Source organism: Durio zibethinus, chromosome 17 (assembly GCF_047325235.1).
Source record: "Durio zibethinus cultivar Kanyao isolate XHJ-2024 chromosome 17, ASM4732523v1, whole genome shotgun sequence".
Lineage (NCBI taxonomy): Eukaryota > Viridiplantae > Streptophyta > Magnoliopsida > Malvales > Malvaceae > Durio > Durio zibethinus.
Window position 1 is genome coordinate 6,468,389 of NC_143178.1, and position 24,683 is coordinate 6,493,071.

Sequence of the window (24,683 nt, forward strand, 5' to 3'; positions counted from 1 at the left end):
GCAGTTATTCATTTCATACAACGCACTGTACTTCTTTTCCCAGAAGAATGCATCGACAACCAACAAGTTCAAAGCTCTTTGCGCAAAGCTATGTCCAAAGATATTGATGAACTTGATGACATATATCCCAATCCTTTGTAAATCATTATTGAATCCTAATTTGGAACAAAATTCTAATCCCAAGTAGTAGAAAACAGGAACGAGCAAAAGAGATAGTCGTAGGTTCCACCGAGATTTGAACTCGGGTTACTGGATTCAGAGTCCAATGTCCTAACCGCTAGACCATGGAACCTGTTGGCAACTAAAATTTTATCATTATATTAAATGGCCAACAAAATCTAATGGGGGGTGCTGCAGCTAACCATATCTACTTACCAGCAAGCACTTACCAAGACTTCTGGGTTAGTAATGTTTATATTGGCTGTTTTCAGATTTGTTTTAGATTTGAATGCCTTTTGAGTACTTTCTCTGTGCTCCTGTCTGTCTGTCTTGCATGCTTGCATATACCTGTACATATTTTGATGTCACCAGCTACTTTAGATGTGGCACTGGCACCTTAGTCATTCTGCACAACTTAATACGCAACTTCTTTTTTGTCTGTTCTTGATGCTGCAGGAGACATGCATGTAATGCAATTTGGTGTGATTGTGTGAGAACTGAGAAGGTTTCTTGAACATTATTACCATCTATTTTTGCAGTCTTCCATCTTTTTCATCCTTTTTCTTTGCTGTTGTCTGCAATTTTATCTTTGGTTAGTGTGTCAACGTCATATTAAGACAAGAAAATCATTGACTTCTTTCAATCTATTTCTTCCTTTACTTCAACCTTTTCTGGCTACTATCTTAAAAATCATGTCAAAATATATAGATCCTAGCATCAGAGTCCCCTTGTCTGTAAGCTTGGACCAAAATGTAAGGTTGCCAAATCCGATTATGATTCAAAATATCGGAAGATATCCCCAGAAAGAGTTTTGTCCATTCATTAATAAATGCAAAACGAAGCTTAAGAAGCCATTTACAAAGCAATATTCAAACTAATTCTTATAAGACTTTAAATAATTTGCCCATTTTTGTCAGATTGCAGCATTGGTCAAGGTTATCTCAAGCCAAGCCTATAATAAAACTTCTTTACCAAAATTATAGGATTAAATGTTATCTTCAACAAAAGATAAATGTTGTTTTTCATTTTTATTTCTAAGATGTCGTCGTTTTCCAACTTCAGATTACCCTTTTTACCCCCAATGTCAAGAAATGTATCTCCAAACTAGTCTGTCCTCTTCTGTAATTAGATATTTTATGATTTTTTTTTTCATCTTCTATCCTTTAAAACATGTCCGTTCTTCACTTCTTCATTGCATCTTTCCCAATTTATCTCCTTCTACCAAAAAATTCCCTCTCATGTGCATGATAATCCCAAAATCCAAGAAAAACCAAATTCAATTCACCCCATAAATCCTCAAACCCCTTTAAAAAGATTCTGTCTTGAAGAACCCTTCTTATGAACCCTTAAAATCAACCATCTTTTTTACCCCAAATTTCCATTGAATTGCTTGTCTTTCTTCTTCCCATGGCTGCAGCTGCTGCAATCAGATCCAAACGTTACGTCGAAACAGCATCTTTAACAGTCTCTCAATTCAGGCACTTTCTATCCAATTACATGCACTGTGGTCGCATGGCTAGCTCCTTTCACTATACCACCAACCGTACCAAATGGGAGGACCACTTTGTCAACACTCCTTATTACTTCACTTCTTTCAAGCCCCTCTCGCTTCGCGGCGAACTCGTTGAAAAGGGTTCCCAATTTTTGGATATTAGGAGGAATTCCCACGGTTTAAATAAGGATTTCGATGTAGAATTGAGAGAGAAATTGAGTTATGCTAATTATACGGTGTTGAGTTCTTATGGGGACCCACCGGAGGTTTGGCAGCCACCTGGTGATGGGGTTGCGATTCGGGTTAGTGGGGTGAATGTGGGCCGCGGTGCTGGTGGAGGTGGAGGTGGAGGTGGAGGAGGAGGGGCAACTCCGGGCTCTGGAGGCGGGTTTGGGCTGGGTTCAAAGGATGGTTGTTGGGGGGGATCTAATTTGGGGCATAATTTTCCCACACCCAAAGAGATTTGTAAAGGATTGGACAGGTTTGTGATTGGGCAGGAGAGGGCAAAAAAGGTGTTGGTTATCATTGTTTTATTTATTTATTTATGAATTATTATTATACGCCATTTCAACTGAAAATGGCCATTAGTTTGGGCTATTGAAAGTAATTAAAGTATTTAGAAATTACAAACTGCTTTGATTGCTAATACACCATACCACTTGTGGGGTGTGTTTTCATTAATGAGGCGGTAAAAATTGAATAATAACAGTTCTTGAAGTTACATAGGATGTAAACATCCTTCTACATTTTGTTTTCTGGTCTAATGTTATACCATGAATGCAGTTTCTATCAGTGGCAGTTTACAACCACTATATGAGAATCTACCATGAGTCATTACAGAAACGGTTAGTTTAGTACCTACAAGATATGCAGTTGTTGTTTAATTTGTTTCCTTCTTTTCATTGCTAAACTTATAAATTTGTAATGATATAGATGGTAGAAGTAGTTAATTCTTAGACACAAATTTGTAATGATATAGATGGTTGAGGTAGTTAATTGTCAGACACGCAGCTTTGCATATGTCTAAAAAACATTAAATTTCACATAATAAGATGAAATATTTAGAATGTTTGAAATATTTAGATAAAAAAAAAAAAAAAAAGAAGAAGAAAAGAAAAGGAAAGGAAAATGTCAAAGCAATAGACATAAACTTTTAGCATATTGAAGATCCTTAGATATGGTCTATTCTTGTTAGTTGTGACTGCCAGTTGTAATACCAGTATTTTTTTAGTGAATTTGAGCATGGCAAGGATATCTTTGAATTACAACTTCAGCTTTCGAAAGGTAGTAGCTGTCTTTTCTTGTAGCGTGCAGATGTACGTGTGTCTCTGTCTTTGCATGTGCTGCTGTGTTACTTTGTTTTTTAAGGGGAATATCTGTTGTTAACATGTTTCTTTGGTAAGCTAGGCCTGCAGGAGATTCAGGTAGCAATATAGCAGATGTACTAGATGATGATACGGTGGAACTGGAGAAAAGTAACATTCTTTTAATGGGGCCAACAGGCTCAGGTAATTTTTCATCGTACTTGGTGCGAAAACTCAGCATTCTACTTCTATATTTCTGCTTTGTGATTGTTAACTATTTCTCCTAGGTTCATTTCAAGATAGATTTTCTTTGATTGAGTTGCAGTTTTCTTAATGTATCACTATGTCTTCCTCTTCGTTTTAATTAATCATTTAAATCAAGATATGAGGATTCATTGACCTCCACTTTTGCTCGTTATTTTTAAGTTGTTATCTTTTTCTTGTTTTCCAGCCAATTCTAGATTATCTTTGGTAGTTTCAATTTTTACCTGAATATAATTTTCTCTATTTTCTGTTACTAGTCTCACTTGTTCCCTTTTGACATCGTTTCAAGGACAGGGAAAACATTACTTGCCAAAACCTTGGCTCGCTTTGTGAATGTTCCTTTCGTTATTGCAGATGCAACTACCTTGACTCAGGCAAGCCACTTACTCTTGATTGTTGTGTTTATATGTCTTTGCTAATTTCCTTCTTAAATGAATTTATTTCCTCTTCTGGTGCTTTTCATTTTCATTTAATTAGCTCTGCAATAAACAACTTAGTCCTGTTTAATTAATTGTAATAACCTTAATAGGTCATGGAATTTGTTTTGTTTTCAATTTTTCTGATGTGATTCTACAAGTGTTTATAGAGCATCATTTTATTAAACTTAGTTAAAAAAGATGATCAAATTGCTCAATGGAGCATATAGAGTTTCCCTTCAATTGCATTGTCTTCCCCCACCCCAGCCTAAGGGTCTTTGTGGAGTACTTTTTAATATCAGAGTTTGATGCTCTGTTAATGTTCCCCCTCCAGGGGTATCTCTTTGCTAGACATCAGCTATTGACAATGATAATAAATTGAATTTCTTTGGCATTTTCTATTTGATGAAATTAAGAGTGAATATATGTTTTTATATAATTCATTGTTGTTATTCTTCATTTGTTTTATAAAACATTTCATCATTGATTATGCCTCTTCGTTTGAAATTTGGTTATTTACATACATTTTGCTCGGAACTCAGTTGTGTCCTTCATATGCTATGTGCAGGCAGGGTATGTTGGTGAAGATGTTGAATCTATATTATACAAGCTCCTCGTGGTAAATTCAAGAGCCTTTTGTACTCTGCATGAATTAAAAGTTCTCAATTGCAACTCTTTGTTCATTTCACAATACTTTTTAATGGCATGCATTTCCTATCTCTACCGAAGTTAGCTTTATTATTTATGGAAGAATATAAACTTTGAATTGGATAGGTCTTCATATGATAAACTTTCAAGTAGCATTAGTAAAAGTGAAAAATTTTATTGGCATATCAAAGTCAATTGCTGTTAGGCCAGCATAATGTAAATGGGACTTCTTTTATCTCATGAGAAATTTTTTGGGGTTGTACTCTTATGTCTGTTGTTGATTAATAACCCCTTTATGAATTTTCTTTTGTACACCTTTTCAGGTTGCTGACTATAATGTTGCAGCTGCACAGCAGGGCATTGTTTACATTGACGAAGTTGATAAGATTACCAAAAAGGTTCCTTTCCTTCTTCTTTGCAAAATTCTGTTTATTTTTTATTGCTTTTTATTCATCTCTTCTTGCTATGCAGGCTGAGAGCCTTAACATTAGCAGGGATGTGTCTGGGGAGGGTGTTCAGCAGGCATTACTAAAGATGCTAGAGGGAACAGTAAGTGCATGGTTCCTAACTGTGGAAATGTTATATTGTAAATGAGAATTAGAAGCTTGGCACCAGATATTAGGATTATTGTCTCTGGTTATGGATCAAACTCCAGATCAGATGAAATTGCAAATCGTATTCATAAGCTGACTATTCACTAATTGTAATTAGTATTTAGTCAGGTTGATTTAATTAAGTGATTCACTATCCTGATCCATGGAGCATTTTTTGATGATCCAGATTGTTAATGTTCCTGAGAAGGGAGCTAGAAAGCATCCTAGAGGTGAAAATATTCAGGTATACACAGTCTGAGTTGTAACATTGTTTATTGGGTGTTTACCTAGTTACATTATTTACTATGTCAAGCAGATGGATAAATATGTTGCTGTGCATTTTTTTCAAGATTTGATCAGGACTTCATCATAGCAAAATTTTTATGGCTCTGACTTTGCTGGGTTTTGCATTTTTGTGCTCATTTCCCCCTCTATTGGGGACCACTTTGTTATTGTTGATTTTCTTTTTGTACTTTTTTCGCAGATTGACACAAAGGAGATACTCTTCATATGCGGGGGTGCCTTTATTGACATAGAGAAAACAATCTCAGAAAGGTTATACCAACATAGAAATTACACTATTTGTGTCCAATACTTTTTAACATACAGCTAGTTTTTTACCCAACGTCAATTTAAACTTTCTTGAATGCATTTCAGACGTCAAGATTCTTCTATTGGTTTTGGAGCCCCAGTGCGTGCAAACATGAGAGCAGGTGGTGTTACAAATGCTTCTGTGGCATCATCTTTAATGGAGACTGTAAGTGCTCTATAGCATTCAAGATGATTAATTCTTAAATAGCTTAGACATAAAAGCTTAGATACTCACATTCTATATGAACCACTTGTGTTTGGCAGGTTGAAAGTAGTGATCTCATTGCATATGGTTTGATACCAGAATTTGTTGGACGATTCCCGGTTCTTGTCAGCTTATTGGCTCTAACTGAAGAACAACTTATTCAGGTGAATGTTTTACTTTGTTTCTTGCTGTCTAGTCTGCAAACTATTTTTTGCTAATAATATTTTACTAGGTTATTAAGGGATGGTGAAGAATGGCAGGAAGTGATTGTTGACAGTATTGCAGTCACAGTTTTGAATTCTTTTATTAGGTTTCATGAATGAAAAGTGTACTTGTCTTACCTTATCTTTTATCTCTACAAATGATCTTAAAAAAATTTAATGGAAAATTAATAGTCTATGCAATTTATCCACTTAATTATGGTCTTTGAAGTTTCCTTTCTTGCACAAGTGATATGATTGTTTAATTCAGCATCATATGTGACTATTACTGGCACCAATACTTTTTTAGGTCCTAACAGAGCCAAAAAATGCCCTAGGCAAGCAGTACAAAAAGATGTTCCAAATGAATGGCGTAAGTTCTTTATATGTCCCTACTTTGAAATGCTAATTCCATTTGTATTCAGTACATTTAATTTGCCTGCCGTTATGTGCAGCAATTGATTTCACTTTGATCTTCTTTCCTTCAGGTCAAACTGCATATCACAGAAAATGCTTTGAAGTTAATTGCCAGAAAAGCAATATCTAAAAATACAGGGGCCCGGGGCTTAAGATCCATCTTGGAGAGTATCTTGATGGATGCCATGTATGAGGTATGCTGTGTTGTGCTACTCTGATTTTTGTCACCAGCTATTAAGACCATAGATTGCCGGTATTCTATCTGGAAACCAATTTTAGTGGATTTGGTAATTAAGTGAAAAAAGTTATTCAAAGTTGATTTATGCTTGATATGGCCTGTTTATTACATGACTATGCGCTATTCCACAATTTCTGAATGCATAAATCCGTTGCTTTCCCCAAGGTATGTCACAGATTAAACATTAGGAAATTTTGGTGGCTATCAAAACTGTGGCCATGATTGGAATTATATTCTAAATTTCCCTGATTAGAACTGAGATTGCCTTTCTTAATCGGACTTCTCTGTATCTCTCGCCACAGACCCTACCATCTAGAGAAATGTGCTATGTATGGTTAGAACTATCTTATTTGGCATTTATTTGGCTCCCGTTGGCCTTATATGAACTTGAGCACTACTATGACAAGTGCTCTGACTGTAAGGACCATTTCCAGTTCATCCCTCTATGGGCCCCACTCTGGTGGGACCATAACTGTTTAATGTGACCTTTGTCTCTCTCCAATCCAGCTCCTACCCCCTTCTGAATTTCTTTGCCATCTAAAACCCAGTGGCATGTTTTACTGAGCTCGATGCTTTCACGAGCATATGCATTTGGAGATCTTGTGAAATGCAGCAGAAAGTTTCACTAAACTATCGGTTTGTGGGGTTAAACAAACGTGAACCTTTGACTAGATTGAATTTAGAACAAGATATCATTGAGTTAGATTGAATTTCTATTCCTTTCGGTCACTCTTAAGTTACTTGTTTTAACGAATTGCTTTTAGATGCCATGCAACTTTAATTTCATGGATTTTCTTTAATCTCTGCTTGCAGATACCAGATGTTCGGACTGGTGATGATGTAATAGATGCAGTAGTAGTTGATGAGGAGGCCGTTGGATCTGAAGGCCATGGAAATGGAGCGAAGATTCTTTATGGTAAAGGTGCATTGGACCGTTACATTTCACAACAAAAATTGAAGGACTTGGAGGTGTGTATGACTTGGCCAATATCATTTACGTGACTTTGCATTTAGATCAGTAGCTAAGCTAATATTCAAAACTATGTGTTGCAGACAACCGTAGAGGGAACCGATGGGGAGCCCGAGGTTGAAACAGAGCTTCCTTCAGTTGTTGCCATCATGTGATCATTGTGATGAACCTGTACAATGTAACTTAATTGTACATAATAGATTATACATACAATTACTACCATTTTACGCAAAACATGCAGTTTTAATTCCACTTAGCTAGTAGCAGCAACCAACCCCAACCCCCCAAATGGATATTTTGATTGATTTCGGTTCATTTATATCAATGATATTAGTGATTGAAAAATTCATTGTTGTATGAGCCGCTACATTTTCAAGTACTAATGGATAATATTAGAATAAAAACATAAAAACATATATTAAAATTTCATTAGATTTGCAAATTACCATGCATCAAGATATTTGAATTCGGTCTGTTTGATGATTTGACAATAATTGAGTTGAGTTTGAATTGTTTATGAATAAGATGTATGGAGTAAATTGTATGTATATATATTAATGGTTTATGTATCATGAAGCTTATCAGTACATATTTATATTAATTGTTGCGAGTGAATGAAATTGGAAGATGCTTTTATATTTGCAGTAATAAAAAGTATGCATATGATTAAATCATGCACGTTGGCATAGTCTTTGTGTAGACTCTGATTGCACCCTTCACCTTAACCTTCACCAGCTCATAATTTGTCATTAAAGCTTTTTAGAATTAGGCTTTTCAGCACGACTAACAACAACCTCATTATTACTCTCTTTATCAAATGTCTAATTTAAAGTGAGTTTTTATCAGGTAGATTTATGAAATTAAGTTCCTAATTAAGTCAGGATCAAAATCCAAGTTTGATCTTATATACCAATTAATACATCATAATTTAAAATCTATTATTATACAAAATTACAGAGTTTTTTTTAGATTTTGTTCAAATTTATTATTTCTGAATGACTTTCAATGGTATATATTTTTCTTAAAATATCTTACAAATCAAATACTAATTAAAAAGTCTCTTTATGAATTAAATTAATTTGTGTGAACATTTTTTTTTATAATTATTACTTTATCCGCTTTTCTTTTAAAAATGGTGAAAAAAAAAATCAGTTGCAACTGTTATTAGCAGTTACCATACGCATTGTAAGATTCTATGGTACATAAGAAAATCAATAGATTCTTCTTTCTTAATAGCTGCAAAGACCAAAGTGTCAAAGCATAACAAATTAATAATTACGTTTGTCTGAAAATGAAGACTTGTTGCTTTGTTTCCATTACTTCAATTCAAACATCCTTAAACACTGTTTTTTAACCCCAAAACAAAAATCCAAAATCTTTGTTGTGTCTGTGTCTGTCTGTCTTACCCTTGTTTTTCCTTTTTAGTTATTTTTTCTCTATAATTGCCCTATCCCAATAAGAACCGTTTGATTTTTCTCCATCCACCGTTGGAACTTTTTAATTTCAACGATCACCCCCTTCTCTCCCTCTCTCTCTGTGCACCGAAATATTGGAACAGAGAGAAAGTAGTAAAAAAATAAATAAAGAAAGAAAAAAGAAAGGCCTTACCCACAAAACAAAAAACAAGAAACTAAAAAAAAAAAAAAAAAAAAAGGGACAGCCAAGGAGGAAAATAACCTCTTTTTAAGAAGAGAGAAAAAGAGGGGCTGTTTGGTTCTTTGGAATCCATTTTTTCTCTTACAAATTTCTTCTCTCATCATCTTTTCTCTTTCTCTTCTTCTTCCTGTAATCTGTAATTCAAGAAAAAAAAGTAAGAGAAAAAGGAAAAGAAAGAGAAAATTTTGAGAGAAGAAGAGGAAGAAGAAGAGAATCAGAAAAAGAATTTAAAAGAAAATTTGGGGTGGGGGTTTATTTTGTAAATTTCTTTGGAGTTTTGGGTCTGTTTCAAATAAATAATAGAATCTTAGATCTCGGGTGGTGTTGTGTGTGAATGGAGTTGGATAGTATTGAGTGTGTGTCATCCACAGATGGAATGGACGAGGATGAGATCCATCACCATAATCTGCACCATCCACACCCTCACCATGGCCACCATCAATTCTCATCGTCAAAGCCTCACAATGGCACCAACAACACCAACAATGCTAATACCATCAACCATATTGTGGGTCCTACAGCGATCGCTCCAGCTACCAGCGTCCATGAATTGTTAGAATGCCCTGTTTGTACCAATTCTATGTACCCACCAATCCATCAGGTCTGTCTTCAATTTCATTCTACTTTTGTGTACTGTAATTTTGGGGCTTTTGTCCTTTTTGTTGTTTTAAATTTTGCTATTTGTTGTTGATTTGGTTGAATTTGATTGGTCGATGCGTTCGAATAGATTTGCTGTGCATTTGAATGGGATTTCGTTACTTTTTGTTGCTATGAAAGATATTGATTTATGATTGTTTCTTGGTTGGATTTAAGTTTAGGTTTTTTTAAGCCTAGTTATTAATTATATTGATTTGTGATTGTTTTTGTTGTGGTTTCTTTTCAATTTTAACATGAATTATGATTTTTTTTTTTTTTACATATTACTTTAGCAATTCTGTGGTAGCAATTCGAGTTCTTCATTAGTGTTATGAATTTGTTATCAGCATGTTTGTAAAATTGAAATTTGAGAACTTTGTGGTGATGCCTAGAAAGGAAAGATGAAGTAGTACTTATGATGCAATAGATATAGATAAAGGATTGTGACTTAGACTGTATTTAGCCATTATTAGATTGATCTGCTGCTAATACAGAGTCACTTTTTAGAAGCTCAAAGTCTTTGGCTTATATTTTTTGTGAGAAAAGCCTGTTAGATTGCATGTTTGAGTTTGATAGAGGTGATTCTTAGATTTTGGAATGCTAATTTCCCTTAAGTACTGCATTGACAGTGTAGTAATCCAATTCCTAATGCACTTGATTCAAGTTTTTGGGGGAAAACTTGGATAGTTTAGTTTTCAGGGGAAAAAATTTTGGGATAATTTAAGTTCTTCCCTGAAATCTTCATCAAAATAGATAGCCAGAAACAACTGTAAGTTCCACTCTAAAAAGGTTAGTTGATTACTTTTTCATATTGAGAATCCTTTCGAATTGGAACATTTTCAGATTGACAGAGGATTTTTTCAGATTTGAAAGTGTGCTTGTTAATTGTTATTCTCTAGCAAATAGAGAGATAAGAAATATCGGGATAATTTGAGATGTTCTGTTTTTACTTGCTTTTATATAGGAGAGATGTTGTACTAGACATTGAGATCTCTAAATATTCATTTAGAGGACAAATTGCTGCTCTCTTTAACACTACAGCTTTTTGCAGTGCCACAATGGACATACACTTTGTTCTACATGTAAAACAAGAGTACACAACCGGTGCCCCACTTGTAGACAGGAACTTGGTGATATTAGATGTTTAGCATTGGAGAAGGTGGCAGAGTCCCTTGAATTGCCTTGCAAATACCACAATTTGGGATGCCCAGAAATATTTCCCTATTACAGCAAACTCAAGCATGAGGGAATTTGCAACTACAGACCATACAATTGTCCATATGCTGGTTCAGAGTGTTCTGTTGTTGGGGATATTCCTTTCCTGGTTGCCCATCTGAGGGATGACCACAAGGTGGACATGCACAGTGGCTTCACATTTAACCATCGTTATGTGAAATCCAACCCCCGTGAAGTAGAAAATGCCACTTGGATGCTAACAGTAAGTTTTATAATTTTTTATATAGCATTTACTATTTTCCAAAGCGGCCCACTATGTTTTAAAATGATAATAAGAAGTGCCCTATCGTTCAGCCATGCCATCTTTTGATGAGTTATTTGGGGGATGAATACAATGGGGCAGATTTCAACAAGCTGAAGAAAACTGCATTACTTCTTTCTGCCACAAAAAAGAAAAAAAAAAAAAAAAAGAAACGAAACATTATTTTTGCCTAGAAATAAAATTCTCTGGTTTGTAATAATCTTCCTAGTATGAGCCTCAATCTGCTGGCTTGTCTGCTCTTTTGTCAGGTATTCCATTGTTTTGGTCAGTATTTCTGCCTTCACTTTGAAGCCTTCCAGCTGGGCGTGGCCCCTGTCTACATGGCATTTCTCCGTTTCATGGGTGATGAGGTGGAGGCTAGGAACTATAGCTACAGCCTTGAGGTTGGTGCAAATGGCCGGAAACTTATATGGGAAGGTACCCCACGAAGCATCCGTGATAGTCACCGGAAAGTCAGGGACAGCCATGATGGTCTAATTATCCAACGTAACATGGCACTTTTCTTCTCTGGTGGGGATAGGAAGGAGCTAAAGCTGAGGGTTACAGGAAGGATATGGAAGGAACAACAAAATCCAGACTCTGGTGTGTGCATACCAAACTTATGTAGTTGAGAGAATTGATTTTTATAACTTTTTTCTTGATTTGTTTTGAACGCTTGCCACTGTGTGTTCTACCTCTGCCAACCCTTTATGGTATGTTGTAATGGATGGAAATTTTTAAAAGGCTTGAGAAGTTTTCAGCTTGTATGAAATGCTTAATAAGCATATTTTCTTCTCTAACCTTCTGTTTGCAAAAATATGACCCTTAACTGATGCTCGAATAGAATATGCATTGTGATGTCACAAAAATGTGCCAGCTTGAGACAAATGTGGCAAGATAAAAGTGATGAGGCCAAACTTTGACTACTATCAAATCCATTTATTGCTGCAAAACCATCGGGTGGTATAAACCATCCTGTCCTTGCCCCTCGTTTACCATTGAAAACATCAAGCCACCTTCTTTGCAGCCCCCAAGTATCTTAACTTTGCTTCATTGCTTCTCGTCTTTCTACTTGACAAGTTCACTTCGAGCAAAAGATTCTACTTCATACAAAGTAGCAATTGTCGATTAATGGACTTCGCAGTGGGCCATTTAATTTCGTAATTTTCATGAACAATGAACTTTTAGGAGTTTAAACATAAGCAATGAGACCTTGAAGCCAAAATTAACAAATGGGCAACAAAGTGCCGCTGCTAAATTAATGGTGTAGCCCTTTCGTTATTAGAGTAAGAATTGCTTGGCTGATAAGGCTGGCCCAAGGAAGACAATCTATTCAATGAAAGCCCGCAACCTTTTTAGAAATAAAACCCAATTCATAAGGAAATCACTTTTTTGATTCATGATGGAAAGTTCATCTGCAAGTAATTCATATCATGTAGTTTGGAATGGCAAGTCTCAATTGCTTCCTCTGATCCTTTCCAGCAATCCTGAGCTAGATTCTGGGCAGATTACACTGACAAGAAAAGTGAAAGTCCTATTTTTCACTTTTATTTATAATGTTATATTGAAAGAATATATATATATATATATATATATATATCATCTATATATTGCAGATATATGGTCCTGGGTGGAGGAGGATAACGATGAAGAAAAGGGGCAGAGCAAGAGGAAGAAAAAAAGGAGTTGCAAGGATGCTTTAGAACCAGGGAATGAGAACTTGGAAAGAAGCTCTACCTGGGGGCACACAGTATTGGCTACGTAGAGTTGACGCTTGTGCCCGACTTTCAGTGTAGACTGCAGAGACAGTGTCCCAAACTCATCGGTTGGGTAAAGAGGTGCAATGAAATTGAAAGCATATCCAACTGTCCAAGTCCCTAGCTGGTCAAAAACTATATAATTTCGCAGTACAAGTTAACCAGAGATTGGGTATAGACTAGACTACTTCAAAAAAAGAAAAGAATTCTGTAGAAATGAAACTTGCTTTACCAGGCCAAATACGATTCCATCTTCAGTTTTTCTGCTTGTTAGCCAAAATAAATGAAAACAAAAGAAGAATCTTCGGAGGCTCAAAAGCTACCATTAAATACAAGCTATGCCACCACTATTCCAGCACTGAAAGAAGGGAGCTCAACACATGAGCTACAAAACTCCGAAAAACTTGTGCCATTTGCTGCAATAATTATTCAACTAGCATTCCCACCAATAATTAGAGATTATTTTTCAATATTCCCTAATTACAGATAAATTGATTAGACAAGCATATTAAATCAAGTCCTCCTTCCAAAACCATTGAGCTATTACCTGCTCTCTTTTGCAACATCACTTTTACACCATGTTTAATCAGAATGGCTTTGTATCCACAGCATTAGAATCGGCAACAGTAGCTTCACTCGTTGAATTTGTATCAACAGCAACAGATTCTATAACAGTAGCTTCCTCTACAGGCCCTTGACTCCCGTCTTGCACTGGCGCTTCACCTCCAGAGGAAGAGTCAATGGTGCTTTCACTGGCCATAGTAGACTGAGATTCATCTTTGTTCCCAAACAACTTAGATGGAAGTAAAGAAGAGACAGCAGCTTTTGCACTTCTCTTGGCTGCTTCCGCAGCCTCAATTTCTCTAGCCTTAGCTTCAGCCTTCAGTCTCTCTTTCTCCTCCATAAGCTTTGTCAAATCATCTTCTCTCCCTACCTTTCTTAATTCATCTTTAACAAACTCTTGCAACTCCTCGCTAAAATCAGCGCTTTCATCATCCAACATCTCATCAACCATTTTCAGCACCTCATCCAACTTCCCCACATCACTAAGTGCTTTCATCATAAACTTATAGCTTGCATCATTCATTTTAAGCTTCTTCACCATTGTATCATAAAAGGATTTCGCCTCCTCCACCTTTCCCACTTTAACCAATTCATCAACCAATCTATTATAAACAGCCAAGTTTGGCCTCAAACCCAACTCCACCATCTTTCTAAAATAAGAAGCCCCATCATCAATCCTCTTCATTTTAAAGCAAGCATCCATCAGCAAAACATAAGTATACTCATCAGGGCTAACTCCCTTATCACCCATATCGCCATATAGCTCCTCAGCTTCAGCCAACAGTCCATTTTGACAGAATTGATCAATCAAATTGTTAAATGACAAAGTATCCGGACTACACCTATAATCACCCATTAACCTAAAAACCTCCATGGCTTCCTTAAACTTACCTTCTGCGCAATAGCCATCAGCAATCACATTAAAGCTTCCCAAATTTACGGCGAATCTCCTAGGAGGACTGTGCTCATTTTTCATCCTATCAAACAACCTTAAAGCCTCATCAAACTTCCCGTTCTTACTTAAAGCATCGAGAACATAATTATAAGCAACAGCACTCATTTTAACCTTTGAATTATCTCCACAAGTTTCTTCATAACACTCCATAGCTTCCTTATCCATTCCCCTCATGAAATACCCTTTCATTAAACTCCCATAAACCACCCCATCTTCCAAAACCCCGTCTTTCTTCTCTTTTAACTCCTCAAAAAGCTTAAAAATCCCATCTGAATCCCCACTCCTGGCACAACCCAACATCAAATAACTATAAACAACAGGGTCAGGAGCCAAACCTTTCTCCGCCATCTCCTCCTTCATTTCCAAAGCCTTCTCCAATTTCCCATTATCCACCAGCCCTTTCGCTAAAATCCTATAAGTAGTAGGAGAAGGATTCACCGGGGACTCATTGGTAAACTGCTTGTAATGTTCGAGGGCAGTATCGGGTTTTTTACAATCAAGATAAGTTTGGAAAATAAGATTGTGGGTAATCACATTGGGGGCAATTCCGGCTAGGGTTATGAAGCGGTGTAGGGAGAGGAGATCGGCGTATTTCGATTGGCGGAGCTGGGCGTTTAAGACGGCGTTAACAGTGTAAATTGCGGGGCGGCAATTGGAGTAGACAGAGTGGCGCGTGTATAGAGCAGCCTCATCGAGGTCGTTTTCGCGGATGAGTTTTAAGATCTTGTTGTGGAGGTTGAGGCGGTTGCCAGTGAGCACAGTGACGGGTTCAGGGACTTTAGGGGCGTTAGGGTTTTGGATTGGTTTTGGTGGGGACATCTGCTGAGCCTGTTGTTGAGAGCGTTGGGCAGAGGAAAGTGGGGGCTCAATGCGGAGGCGGCGCTTGCGGCGACGGCGTTCGGCGGCGGCTTCTTCTGGGGTATTAAACGAGAGGCAGCGGAGTGTAATGAAAGAGGGAGGTGACCGGTGGTGGGGTTTGGCTAGGGTTTTGAGGTGGGTGAGGAAGGTGGGTTTGGAAAGAGCCATTTTGGTGAGGTCGAAAGGAAAGGTTTTGGTTTTGTTGATCGGTAGGGTTAGAGTGGTGGGACTGTGGGGATAATTTTGATAGGGTTCTGCCGAGGGTTTAAGGGATGGGCCGGCGATTGGCGATAGACTGGATATTCTAGTTGTAAACTGATGATGACTAATCAATACTGGATTAATGTTGTCTTAGGAAGTGTTTGGGCCACATTTGTAGTCCAACACTTTCACCTAAAACTGGCCCAACTATTTAATATTTTCTTTTCCTTCATGTGTAATTCAAAAAAAAAAAAAGGTGGTTTTTTTTTTTTTAAGTGAATGGAACGTATGTATCATGACCCTAATTCACATTTGACAACTTCGACTCTACAAAGAGAAGGAGCAATTAATATTTATAATGTATAATAAAATTTGCTTATGTCAATATGAGCCATCATCAGGTTAAATTCAAATGGAAGAATAGTTTGTTATTTTGTTTCATGTTCTGAAATTTTATAAGATTTAAAAATGATGTAACTATCAAGATGAAATTTTCATTTTTTATCCGTACAAAATTATGTGATAAGAAGGAGGACTTATTATAATAAATTATAATAAAATTGGCCTTTGTGGCAAATGAAACAGGTTAGGTCTTATCTTCCTTGGAAGAAACAGGTCAGGCTGATGCTAAAAATTTGCAAGTTGGACGGTGGGAGAAAGGGACTCGAACGATTACTTTAATATAGGGTTGACAAACTTTGTGGCAAATGCACGGACCAAGGATATTTTTTGAGATTTTGATTTTTGTTTTTTAATCACATAGTTGTCACATCGCAGGCGTCACCCAAAAACTATGTACCAAACGGCTCGAAAAGGTACGCTAAGGTCTTGGACTTGTCTGTCGGAAAGATGGTTAGAATCCAAGGCCAAAGAACACTTTTAGGAGAAGTGGAAGTCATTGTTTCGGAGCGTAATTAGTAGAATATTTAAGATGAAGTAAAGAAAGAAGGAACGAAGAAGAGGATGAAGTGCATGTGGGAAGTTTTAGAGAAAGTGAAGTTTGAGTATGTTATTCTCCTTTGTACCTAGATGTTTTATTATCTACGAGACCATGGATGATAACCTAATTAGAATAGTTGTTAGTTGATTGATGTATATATGAAGCTCGAAAATAATTTATATGAATGATTATGAGTTGCATCTAATCGCATCTAATGATTTTATACAAATTTAAATTATATTTAGTAATTTTAAATAAATTAAATGTCAAATGATTAATCTTAAAAAAAATTGATTTGATTGAATGTAGGAGATGTTATGATAGTTATTCCCTTAATAAAAAGGTAAGTTATTTCCTTGAGAGCAAATGATACGGTGATTTGGACTATTTTTTTTGGGTGACTCAAGGGTATGATTATGTTGATCAAGTTTTAACAAAGTTAATAATTACATAATTTGGATGAACAATTCTAATGCTACTGCTTTTTTTTTTTTATAAAAAAATATTGTGATATAATATAAATAAATTTAAATTTAAAATATTTATAAAGAGAAGAGATCAACTTGTATCAATACAAATTTTTTTTGTTTATATATATTTTTAATTATTAATTTAATATATTTAAAAGATGAGATTAAAATTTCTTTGATATGTTTTTTTCATCACTTAAATTTATTAAAATTAATTATTAGAAAAATATATAAAACTAAAAAGTTTTATACTAGTTTATCTTATTATATTTATAATTTTTTTTATAAATATCATAAAATTTTTTAAATTAGAATAGACAAATACTTCACCAATTTTTCTTAAAAAAAAAAAAAAAATCACCACTTGAGTATGAAAACTTTTATTAATAATTGAATTTAAAATTTGCTTTGCTGTAATACCGAAACGAGTAAGTATTAATTATTATACAAGTAGGAGGATTGATAAAGGATGAAGCCTCCAATAATCCACGTTGCTTTGTTTTCCATATGGAAAGTGTCTTGAAAAAACACTTTTTTATTCAATGATTTAACTATGTACATTATTATTTTCTGCTGGATTGAACGGTCGTGGAAGAAAGTAGAATTTCAAACTTTAGATCAGATCAGTTCAGACATTCTTTTTAGGAGTATTATATCAAAATTAATATGAAGTCTTTATCATGAAAAAAAAAATTAACACGTATTTAATTTAAACTGATGATATAATCGAGTCATAAAATCATTAAATTGAGCTAGATTTTAAATTAGAAATTAAAAATTTATCTCAAGGTTAATTGAATTTTATTTTTTAAATTCTAGTTTAATTTTAAAAAAAATAAATTATTTAAATTTATTTGATTAGATTTATTTATCAAGTAAAAAAAATTGATTTTCATAATCGGTTTTAAGCTAAATTATTTATACTCAATTTTGAATTTAAATTGAGATTTTTTTTATAAATATTAAGAAAAAAATCATTAATTATTAATTAAAATAATAAAATATATATTAAAATAAAATTTTTTGGTTAAATTCACAAAACATTTGAGATGGATATTAAAATATTTAAATTTAACTCTTTCCATAACTTAAATTCAAGGTCAATTAAACCGAATTTAACTTTTATACAAATTAAGTGTGAATCATATATCTCGTTTACGCTCCTAATCTAGTTTAGATATTAAACCTCAAGTCGCGGACAAAAACTAATGTATACGTATCAGACATGCAGGACATGGATTTGTTTCCACTTCCCACAAAATGCGTCACACTCTCATCAGAAGCTGACAAGATGCAGCGAACGCAATTATTTGGTCTCGGCGCTTGAGGAAAAGTAAGAAAAAACAGTTGGAGCCTAAGTTTTAGTTTAGAGGCCGTGAAATTAGTTACATGAAATTAAAAATAATAATAAAATTATTGTAATTAAAATTAAAAAAATTATTATAATTATGATTAAAAATTTTTAATAAAAAATTTATATTAAATAAATGTTATCAAAATAAATATTTAAATTTAATTAATGATATAATAAATTTAATTATATTATATAAAAAATACGATTGAATCAAATGAACATTAAATCAATCATCATATAATTAAAAGGTATTTTTTCATATTTGTTGCTTTATTTATAATTCATGCTTTATCAAGAAAACAAATCAAACTAAATTTTAATTAAATATAAACATCGGCTTACCTCTTATTTTTTATTTATAAATTTATTTCAAAGAAGATACAGGACCATAATTTTAGCATCAACAGTTATAATTAATTAATTAATTAATCTATGATTTTATACTATTTTCATGCATGTTCATTGAGATAAAAATACTTCTTCATATTTTTGTAACTTTTTTTTTTGGCCTTTTTGAATCTTTATATAGATGATTAATTTTGAAGCATGAATTTAGTAATACGTATAATGTGCTCGTGAATGAACAATACTTTCTAAAATTTGGCATCCAAATTTCAAACCAAAATATTGGTTTTTTTTATTCTTTGTAAACTTTTGAAATTATGATGTACATTTAAAGTAGAAAGAAAATAAAAAAAAAAATTGAATTTAAAATTTAATTTAGTTGAATTATGTAATCTGTAATCTTAAAAGATAGTATTTTATAAATTTAAATTTATAATATTTTTTTATTTTTAAATTATGATTTTTTTATAAGAATTAAAAATTAAAAATTAAAACTGAATACAATTGTTACATCTTTGTCCGTCTTAAACTCCAATCCTTCTTTCGCTTTCCCTTCGTTATTGTCTTTGAATCTGTTCTTAATTAGGTAACATGTTGCAAAAGAAAAGAAGAATAAGCATAAAATCAAACCTCAACTCTCACGGCCTTAAATGTCAGTTGCACCATTCAAACAGGTCCGTTGATTCTCTCTATCACACTCAATTATCATTTTGCTGTTTTTGATTTGTTGTTATCTGACTGACATTGCTTTCTTCAGTTATCATCGTTATTATCTTTCGAGTGTTGGGTCCCTCTGCTTTTGAGGTTTTTCTTCGGAATGGATTCGTTTTCAATTTTATCTTTTTGCTTCTCTTTGTGGGTATTTGGATTTCTGTTTGTTTGCTAAGAAAATATTGTTGGAATTTGCCTTGAATCTCACAAAAATATAAGAATGAAAAGATGGTAGTTGCAGCGCAGGTCCATTGGATCTTTGTTAAATAATTTATGTTTTACCTAATTTTCTTTGTAAGGTTCTTAGGATTTAAAGCTTTTTATTGAAGAATTTATGATTTTGTTCCGGGTACCATCCCAAAAACAAAAGGAAATTAATTTTCTATTCTTTTTTTTTAATTTTTTTTTATTTTGAGTCTTGATGAGGTTCTATTTTCTAACTTCTAGGCAAGCATTTTAGAAAGTAATGATAATTAAAAAGCTCAAAATATGAATTTTTGGTAGTTATTCTTTACTCAAATGACAGATTTTAAGGCCTAAGCCACATGATTTTTGTGGATCATAGTAGTTTGAAGACTGTAGGAAGCTAGAATCACATTATAAACAAATTGAATACAGCCTCTGCTTGGTTGCTGAGAAAACAAAAGGAAAAACTCAAAAGAGAAAATTTTTTAATTTTATGTAAAGGCGGCTAGGCCATGCTGATGTGTTTTGTGGGCGGTCCCAATTGTGGTATCTGAATTTGTTTTTTGTTCTTGATTCTTATTACGAGTTGAGTTATCATGGTTACAAATCCTCGTTAAGTTCAAGGATCTCACCCTGTAAATTTGCGTTAAGGTACAACCATACAAGATCTAGAAGTGAAATTTTATACAAGGTTCAATGTTTACAAAGCTTATCTGCTGTTTCTAGTCTTCATTTTCTGGCAGGCAGAGAGGAGGTATGGGGAGCATGAATATTCTTATTTTATCAAATTTCTCTTTCTTTAGTTTAAAAAATATTGGAGCCAAAGCTAGAGGCTGTTGGTTATCTTTAATATTTTGTGGAAGTTTTTAGGGGGGTGAGATCTGCATAGTTTGTTTGGTATTAAGAGAATGATTGATTTATGTAAGAAAAACTTTTGCTATTGTAATCTTCTGGTTTTTCGATGCCATTTTTTTTAGTTATATCTTTGAATAGGATGAAATGGAGTTTTCAGACTGCTAATGATGTATTTGTTTGTTCATTGTTGCTCCTACTAGATATTGTGACCTAAATTGGAGACTAAGATCATATATGGAATTACTTGCTTAATGGTTAATTTCTGCTTCATCTAAAGGGCCTGCTGGGTTTGATAAAGTTGCTTTCATGGTTTTTTTCCTTTCTTTACAATGTCAGCTATAATGAGAGCGTATGCTTGATGAATGAACTTTGACAGCCTTACTTTGAAGTTTTTATGTTAAAGGCTTTGCTGCAATAACTTAGAGTGTTCTCAGGTCTGTTTATTGTCTAAGGCCTGCTGAACAAAAATTTTATACTACAATCAAAGCAACCTGTTTGAGAACCATTATTGTGGATTTTTGGTAGCAAAACAATATTATACATAGACGAATAGACCTAAGTTTTTTGGTCTTCGGGCTTTTGGAAAATATCCAGTGTGTAGATTAGATGGTTAGACCAGACGGAGGATAAGCACTCTCATGGAAAGTAACTGGGTGGTTGCTGAGATAAGCGTGGCTTTTAATATCTTTTACTCCATGTTCTTTTTCCTGTGCCTGCTCTCAAGCAACAGCTTGTAAATGACCAAAGTTCGAATTATGTCACTCTTCCAATTGTCTTTCCCCTTTATTCTTTTGAGTTGTTGACCCTTAGGACAGCTGTTTTTCTACCGGATGGCTGTCAAACTAATTTGTCACATGGTGACCATAGTTGAATTTTAATCTTTTTCTTTCCGGGTCCAGGGAGTCAATCTATTATCTCACTTAATCTTGAACTGTGGTAGTTTACTTATCTGTAGGATGTCCTGATGTCAAGTATGTTATTTACTTAATATAACTACTCTTAACATGTGGATGCAGTTGAGCTACCTTTATTCTTTTTCATTTTATTGATAGCCCACATTTTGATTTGAGACTATGTTAAATAGCATAAAACCTAATAGGAGAGCTAGCATGGAAAAGCAATAGCTCTAAAACAGTGCATTCTAATACTTTGAAGCTGTTTTGGCAAGCAGTCTTATATAGGAAGTCTTCTGGGTAAACAGTCACCTAGAATCATTTATTCTGTATTGTTTAAGAATTGAAAACAATGTTCACCATATCATAATGAGATTGATTTTTGAGTCATGTTTATTTGTTGTTGTTAGAAATTGACTTTGTCTCAGGCATGGAGGATATGGTCCTAGAAGATTTTGCTCAGCTGTTGCTTGAGTTTATAATAAGATGCCACAGATAAATCTTCTGGAATGATACTTGTGAGTATTAACAAAATTCTTAAATTTTGGGAATTTTGAGTTTGGATGAGGCTAGTGATTTTTGATAAATATATACTTTTGATATTGGCAGGTGAAGCTTCTGCAGCAAATGAGTGCATTGTCATTAATTTTTGTGATTGAATAATACTAGTTGTTGTCATGGGCTGTGTAAGCTCGAAGAGAAGCAAAAGAGTACCTGGCTATGAAGAGCCGACCGTTCTTGCTGCTGAAACACCTTGTGAGCAACAATTCCAGCTCTTTACGTAGTTTGCAAATATGCCACCAAAGTTTGCCTCTGCTTGTCTGTCTCTTTCCAACATTGCTGCTCATAAATCCACGATGATTCTTAGCATCTTTCTAAAGAAATCTATTGGTTTTTCAATATACCTTGTTAAGCTTATATCTAGACATGTATTGGAAAAATACAGTAGATGTCAAGATATCTGCAAGTTGAGAACAATTTCTGAATTTAGCCTTTATTACCACCAGGGTAATTTCTGTTTGAAATAGCTAAGTAGTTGGTCATTCGGAGCATGAAATGTTTTCTCTTCTTTGCAGTTACAGTTAATGAAGTACAGTCCTTGCATGAGCTTTTTAAGAAAATAAGCAATTCAATAATTGCTGATGGGCTTATTCACAAGGTATGAATGCCAGTGGTTAGTACTTAGTACTAATAATTTATTCGATATTTACGATTCAAATCTAACCATAAGTAGACATTAATTAATTGCTGTGAAGTTTTGACAATTTTGTGCTTTTTATGATTAGGAAGAATTCCATCTGGCCCTCTTCAAGAACAGAAATCAGAGAAATTTTTTTGCAGACAGGGTGTGTAATGTTAGCTCCACATTTCTTGTATTGGGTTGTCTAACTTTATTAATGTGCTGAAACGTAAAATAACTTTGGCCAATATTTCAGGAATTTTCAACTGTCATAATGCCAGATCACTAGGACAGAACATTTATTTTTCTGTGATGTTATTGTTCCCTCTTTTTAAATAACATCGTCTGTGGATTTGCAGGTTTTTGATGTATTTGATATCAAAAGTAATGGGGTTATCAAGTTTGGCGAGTTTGTTCGATCGTTGGGTGTCTTTCACCCCCATGCACCTGAGGCTGACAAAATTGCATGTAAGGTCAATTTTATGAATTTTCTGGATAGTATATCTACAAATGATGAACCTTTCTTCATAAGTAGCCTTCAAATATCATGCTTAATGCAATATGTTCTAAGTTGGGACAATCTTTTTGCAGTTGCTTTCAGGCTTTATGACCTAAGACAATTGAGCGTGAGGAGGTTCGTATTGTAACAGTGACCTATGAGTTTCACTGTCTACAAATCTTTTATTTATATTGTTGATAGGTGGCCACCAAATTGTATAGGTTTATCTATTGATCTAAGAAAACATCACGCCAACAATTGGGTGAATTCCAAAATATTGCTAATGTCTATATGCTTTCTTATAATTGTTTTCTATAGGATGATAAAGAAAAAAAAATCTTGATCCTTGGGTATAAAATATAAATGTACATCATGATTCTTGGTTCTTAAGATCTGTTTCTTAATCAACCTTTGGGCTTTGGTTACTTGCTAAAATAGTCATCAACTCACAGTTGAAGGAGATGGTTTTGGCACTTTTGCATGAATCAGATCTGGTTCTTCCAGAGGCTGTTGTTGAAACAATTGTGGATAAGGTGTAGAAAACTCCAACCTGTCAACTATCTTATCAATTCATATTTGATATGGACGTCCTAAATCTATTTTTTCACCTTTTCCTCAGACATTTAGTGAAGCAGACACAAAAAGTGATGGAAAAATTGATTCAGAAGAGTGGAAGGACTTTGTATCAAAGTATCCATCTCTGATAAAGAACATGACGCTCCCATATTTAAAGTGAGTAGCAAGTGTTATAAGAGGTTCGGCCCGATTTTAAAACTCACAACATATAGCAGCATAGCAGTAAGATGAACTTTGAAGTTGTTAACGTTCCGCATTTGGTTTCGTGATCAACAGATTTCCTTGTGCATTGGGTCTAACTTTCAAGTTGATCCTAGTCAAAATTCACTCAACTTACCTTAGTCGTGGAGTGAGAGAGTTGCTGAGTTTTGAATCAATTGTTTTTGTACTGATCTCCCTAGTGGATTCTGTCTTGCAGGGATTTAACCTTAGCTTTCCCCAGCTTTGTGGTTAGGTCTGAAATCGAAGACTTCGAAGTCTAGGCTTAATGCTAAAGCTAAAAGGACATAAATCATGCTGTCAATGGTATTGGAGATACATATCAGATTTTGTCAAAATGTTTTGTGCTGTCTCATTAATTTTGAAGGTGACAAACCTGAGCTTGGAAGAAGATACTGTGCGCAGCCAAGAACCAAGATCAGGTTCACAAATCACGACCTGCAACTTTATTCTGCCATCATCAGCTGTTCAATGTTGTTGGAACTCGGGGGTTTGTACATTGATGTTGAGCATCAGAAATTTTGTGATAAAAACGGTTTTATGAGAAATATTTGCAATCCAATCCTTGAAGACGTCGTATGCTTTTTCTTTTTTTGTTAAAATATTTTTGATATTTGATAATTATTTTTAATTTCAATTAATTTAAAATCAAATCGAATTAAATTTTATAAAAAAAATAAAATATTTTAAATATTTTTTTATTTATAAAATTTGACTCGAAATTAATGTTTATTTAAAAAAAATTAAATTTTTTATCGTTCGAACTAATAAATAATTACGACATCATATTTTTATGATATCAAGAAATTGAGGTTTAAAAATGACTAAATTTATTATGATTTTCATAAATTGTG

The 24,683-nt window shown here is 34.2% G+C and overlaps 3 protein-coding genes, 1 non-coding gene and 1 pseudogene across 5 annotated transcripts; 3 read left to right on the forward strand and 2 right to left on the reverse strand.

The window, feature by feature from the left end:
- Positions 1 to 220: 220 nt before the first annotated feature.
- Positions 221 to 292, reverse strand: TRNAQ-CUG (transfer RNA glutamine (anticodon CUG)). The gene has a single exon. It is a non-coding gene; the product is annotated as a tRNA-Gln (tRNA).
- A 1,061-nt stretch (positions 293 to 1,353) lies between these two features.
- On the forward strand, positions 1,354 to 7,842 carry LOC111280357 (CLP protease regulatory subunit CLPX1, mitochondrial-like). The gene is made up of 15 exons (XM_022867659.2): positions 1,354 to 2,163; positions 2,435 to 2,496; positions 3,059 to 3,159; positions 3,514 to 3,593; positions 4,204 to 4,254; positions 4,607 to 4,681; positions 4,755 to 4,832; positions 5,064 to 5,120; positions 5,361 to 5,431; positions 5,534 to 5,633; positions 5,732 to 5,836; positions 6,183 to 6,245; positions 6,361 to 6,483; positions 7,341 to 7,496; positions 7,581 to 7,842. The coding sequence occupies exons 1-15, from the start codon at positions 1,567 to 1,569 to the stop codon at positions 7,650 to 7,652; spliced, it is 1,791 nt and encodes a 596-aa protein (XP_022723394.2). The 5' UTR covers positions 1,354 to 1,566; the 3' UTR covers positions 7,653 to 7,842.
- Positions 7,843 to 9,209: 1,367 nt separating this feature from the next.
- Positions 9,210 to 12,066, forward strand: LOC111280392 (E3 ubiquitin-protein ligase SINAT5-like). Its single transcript, XM_022867743.2, has 3 exons — positions 9,210 to 9,754; positions 10,841 to 11,227; positions 11,536 to 12,066. The coding sequence occupies exons 1-3, from the start codon at positions 9,488 to 9,490 to the stop codon at positions 11,896 to 11,898; spliced, it is 1,017 nt and encodes a 338-aa protein (XP_022723478.1). The 5' UTR covers positions 9,210 to 9,487; the 3' UTR covers positions 11,899 to 12,066.
- A 1,163-nt stretch (positions 12,067 to 13,229) lies between these two features.
- On the reverse strand, positions 13,230 to 15,660 carry LOC111280383 (pentatricopeptide repeat-containing protein At3g49240, mitochondrial-like). The gene has a single exon (XM_022867733.2). The coding sequence runs from the start codon at positions 15,566 to 15,568 to the stop codon at positions 13,610 to 13,612; it is 1,959 nt and encodes a 652-aa protein (XP_022723468.2). The 5' UTR covers positions 15,569 to 15,660; the 3' UTR covers positions 13,230 to 13,609.
- Positions 15,661 to 19,388: 3,728 nt separating this feature from the next.
- On the forward strand, positions 19,389 to 24,161 carry LOC111280401 (calcineurin B-like protein 4; annotated as a pseudogene). Its single transcript, XR_016329138.1, has 9 exons — positions 19,389 to 21,873; positions 21,965 to 22,111; positions 22,432 to 22,514; positions 22,642 to 22,701; positions 22,895 to 23,003; positions 23,127 to 23,169; positions 23,487 to 23,567; positions 23,654 to 23,789; positions 24,029 to 24,161. The product of XR_016329138.1 is annotated as a calcineurin B-like protein 4 (transcript).
- Positions 24,162 to 24,683: the final 522 nt, after the last annotated feature.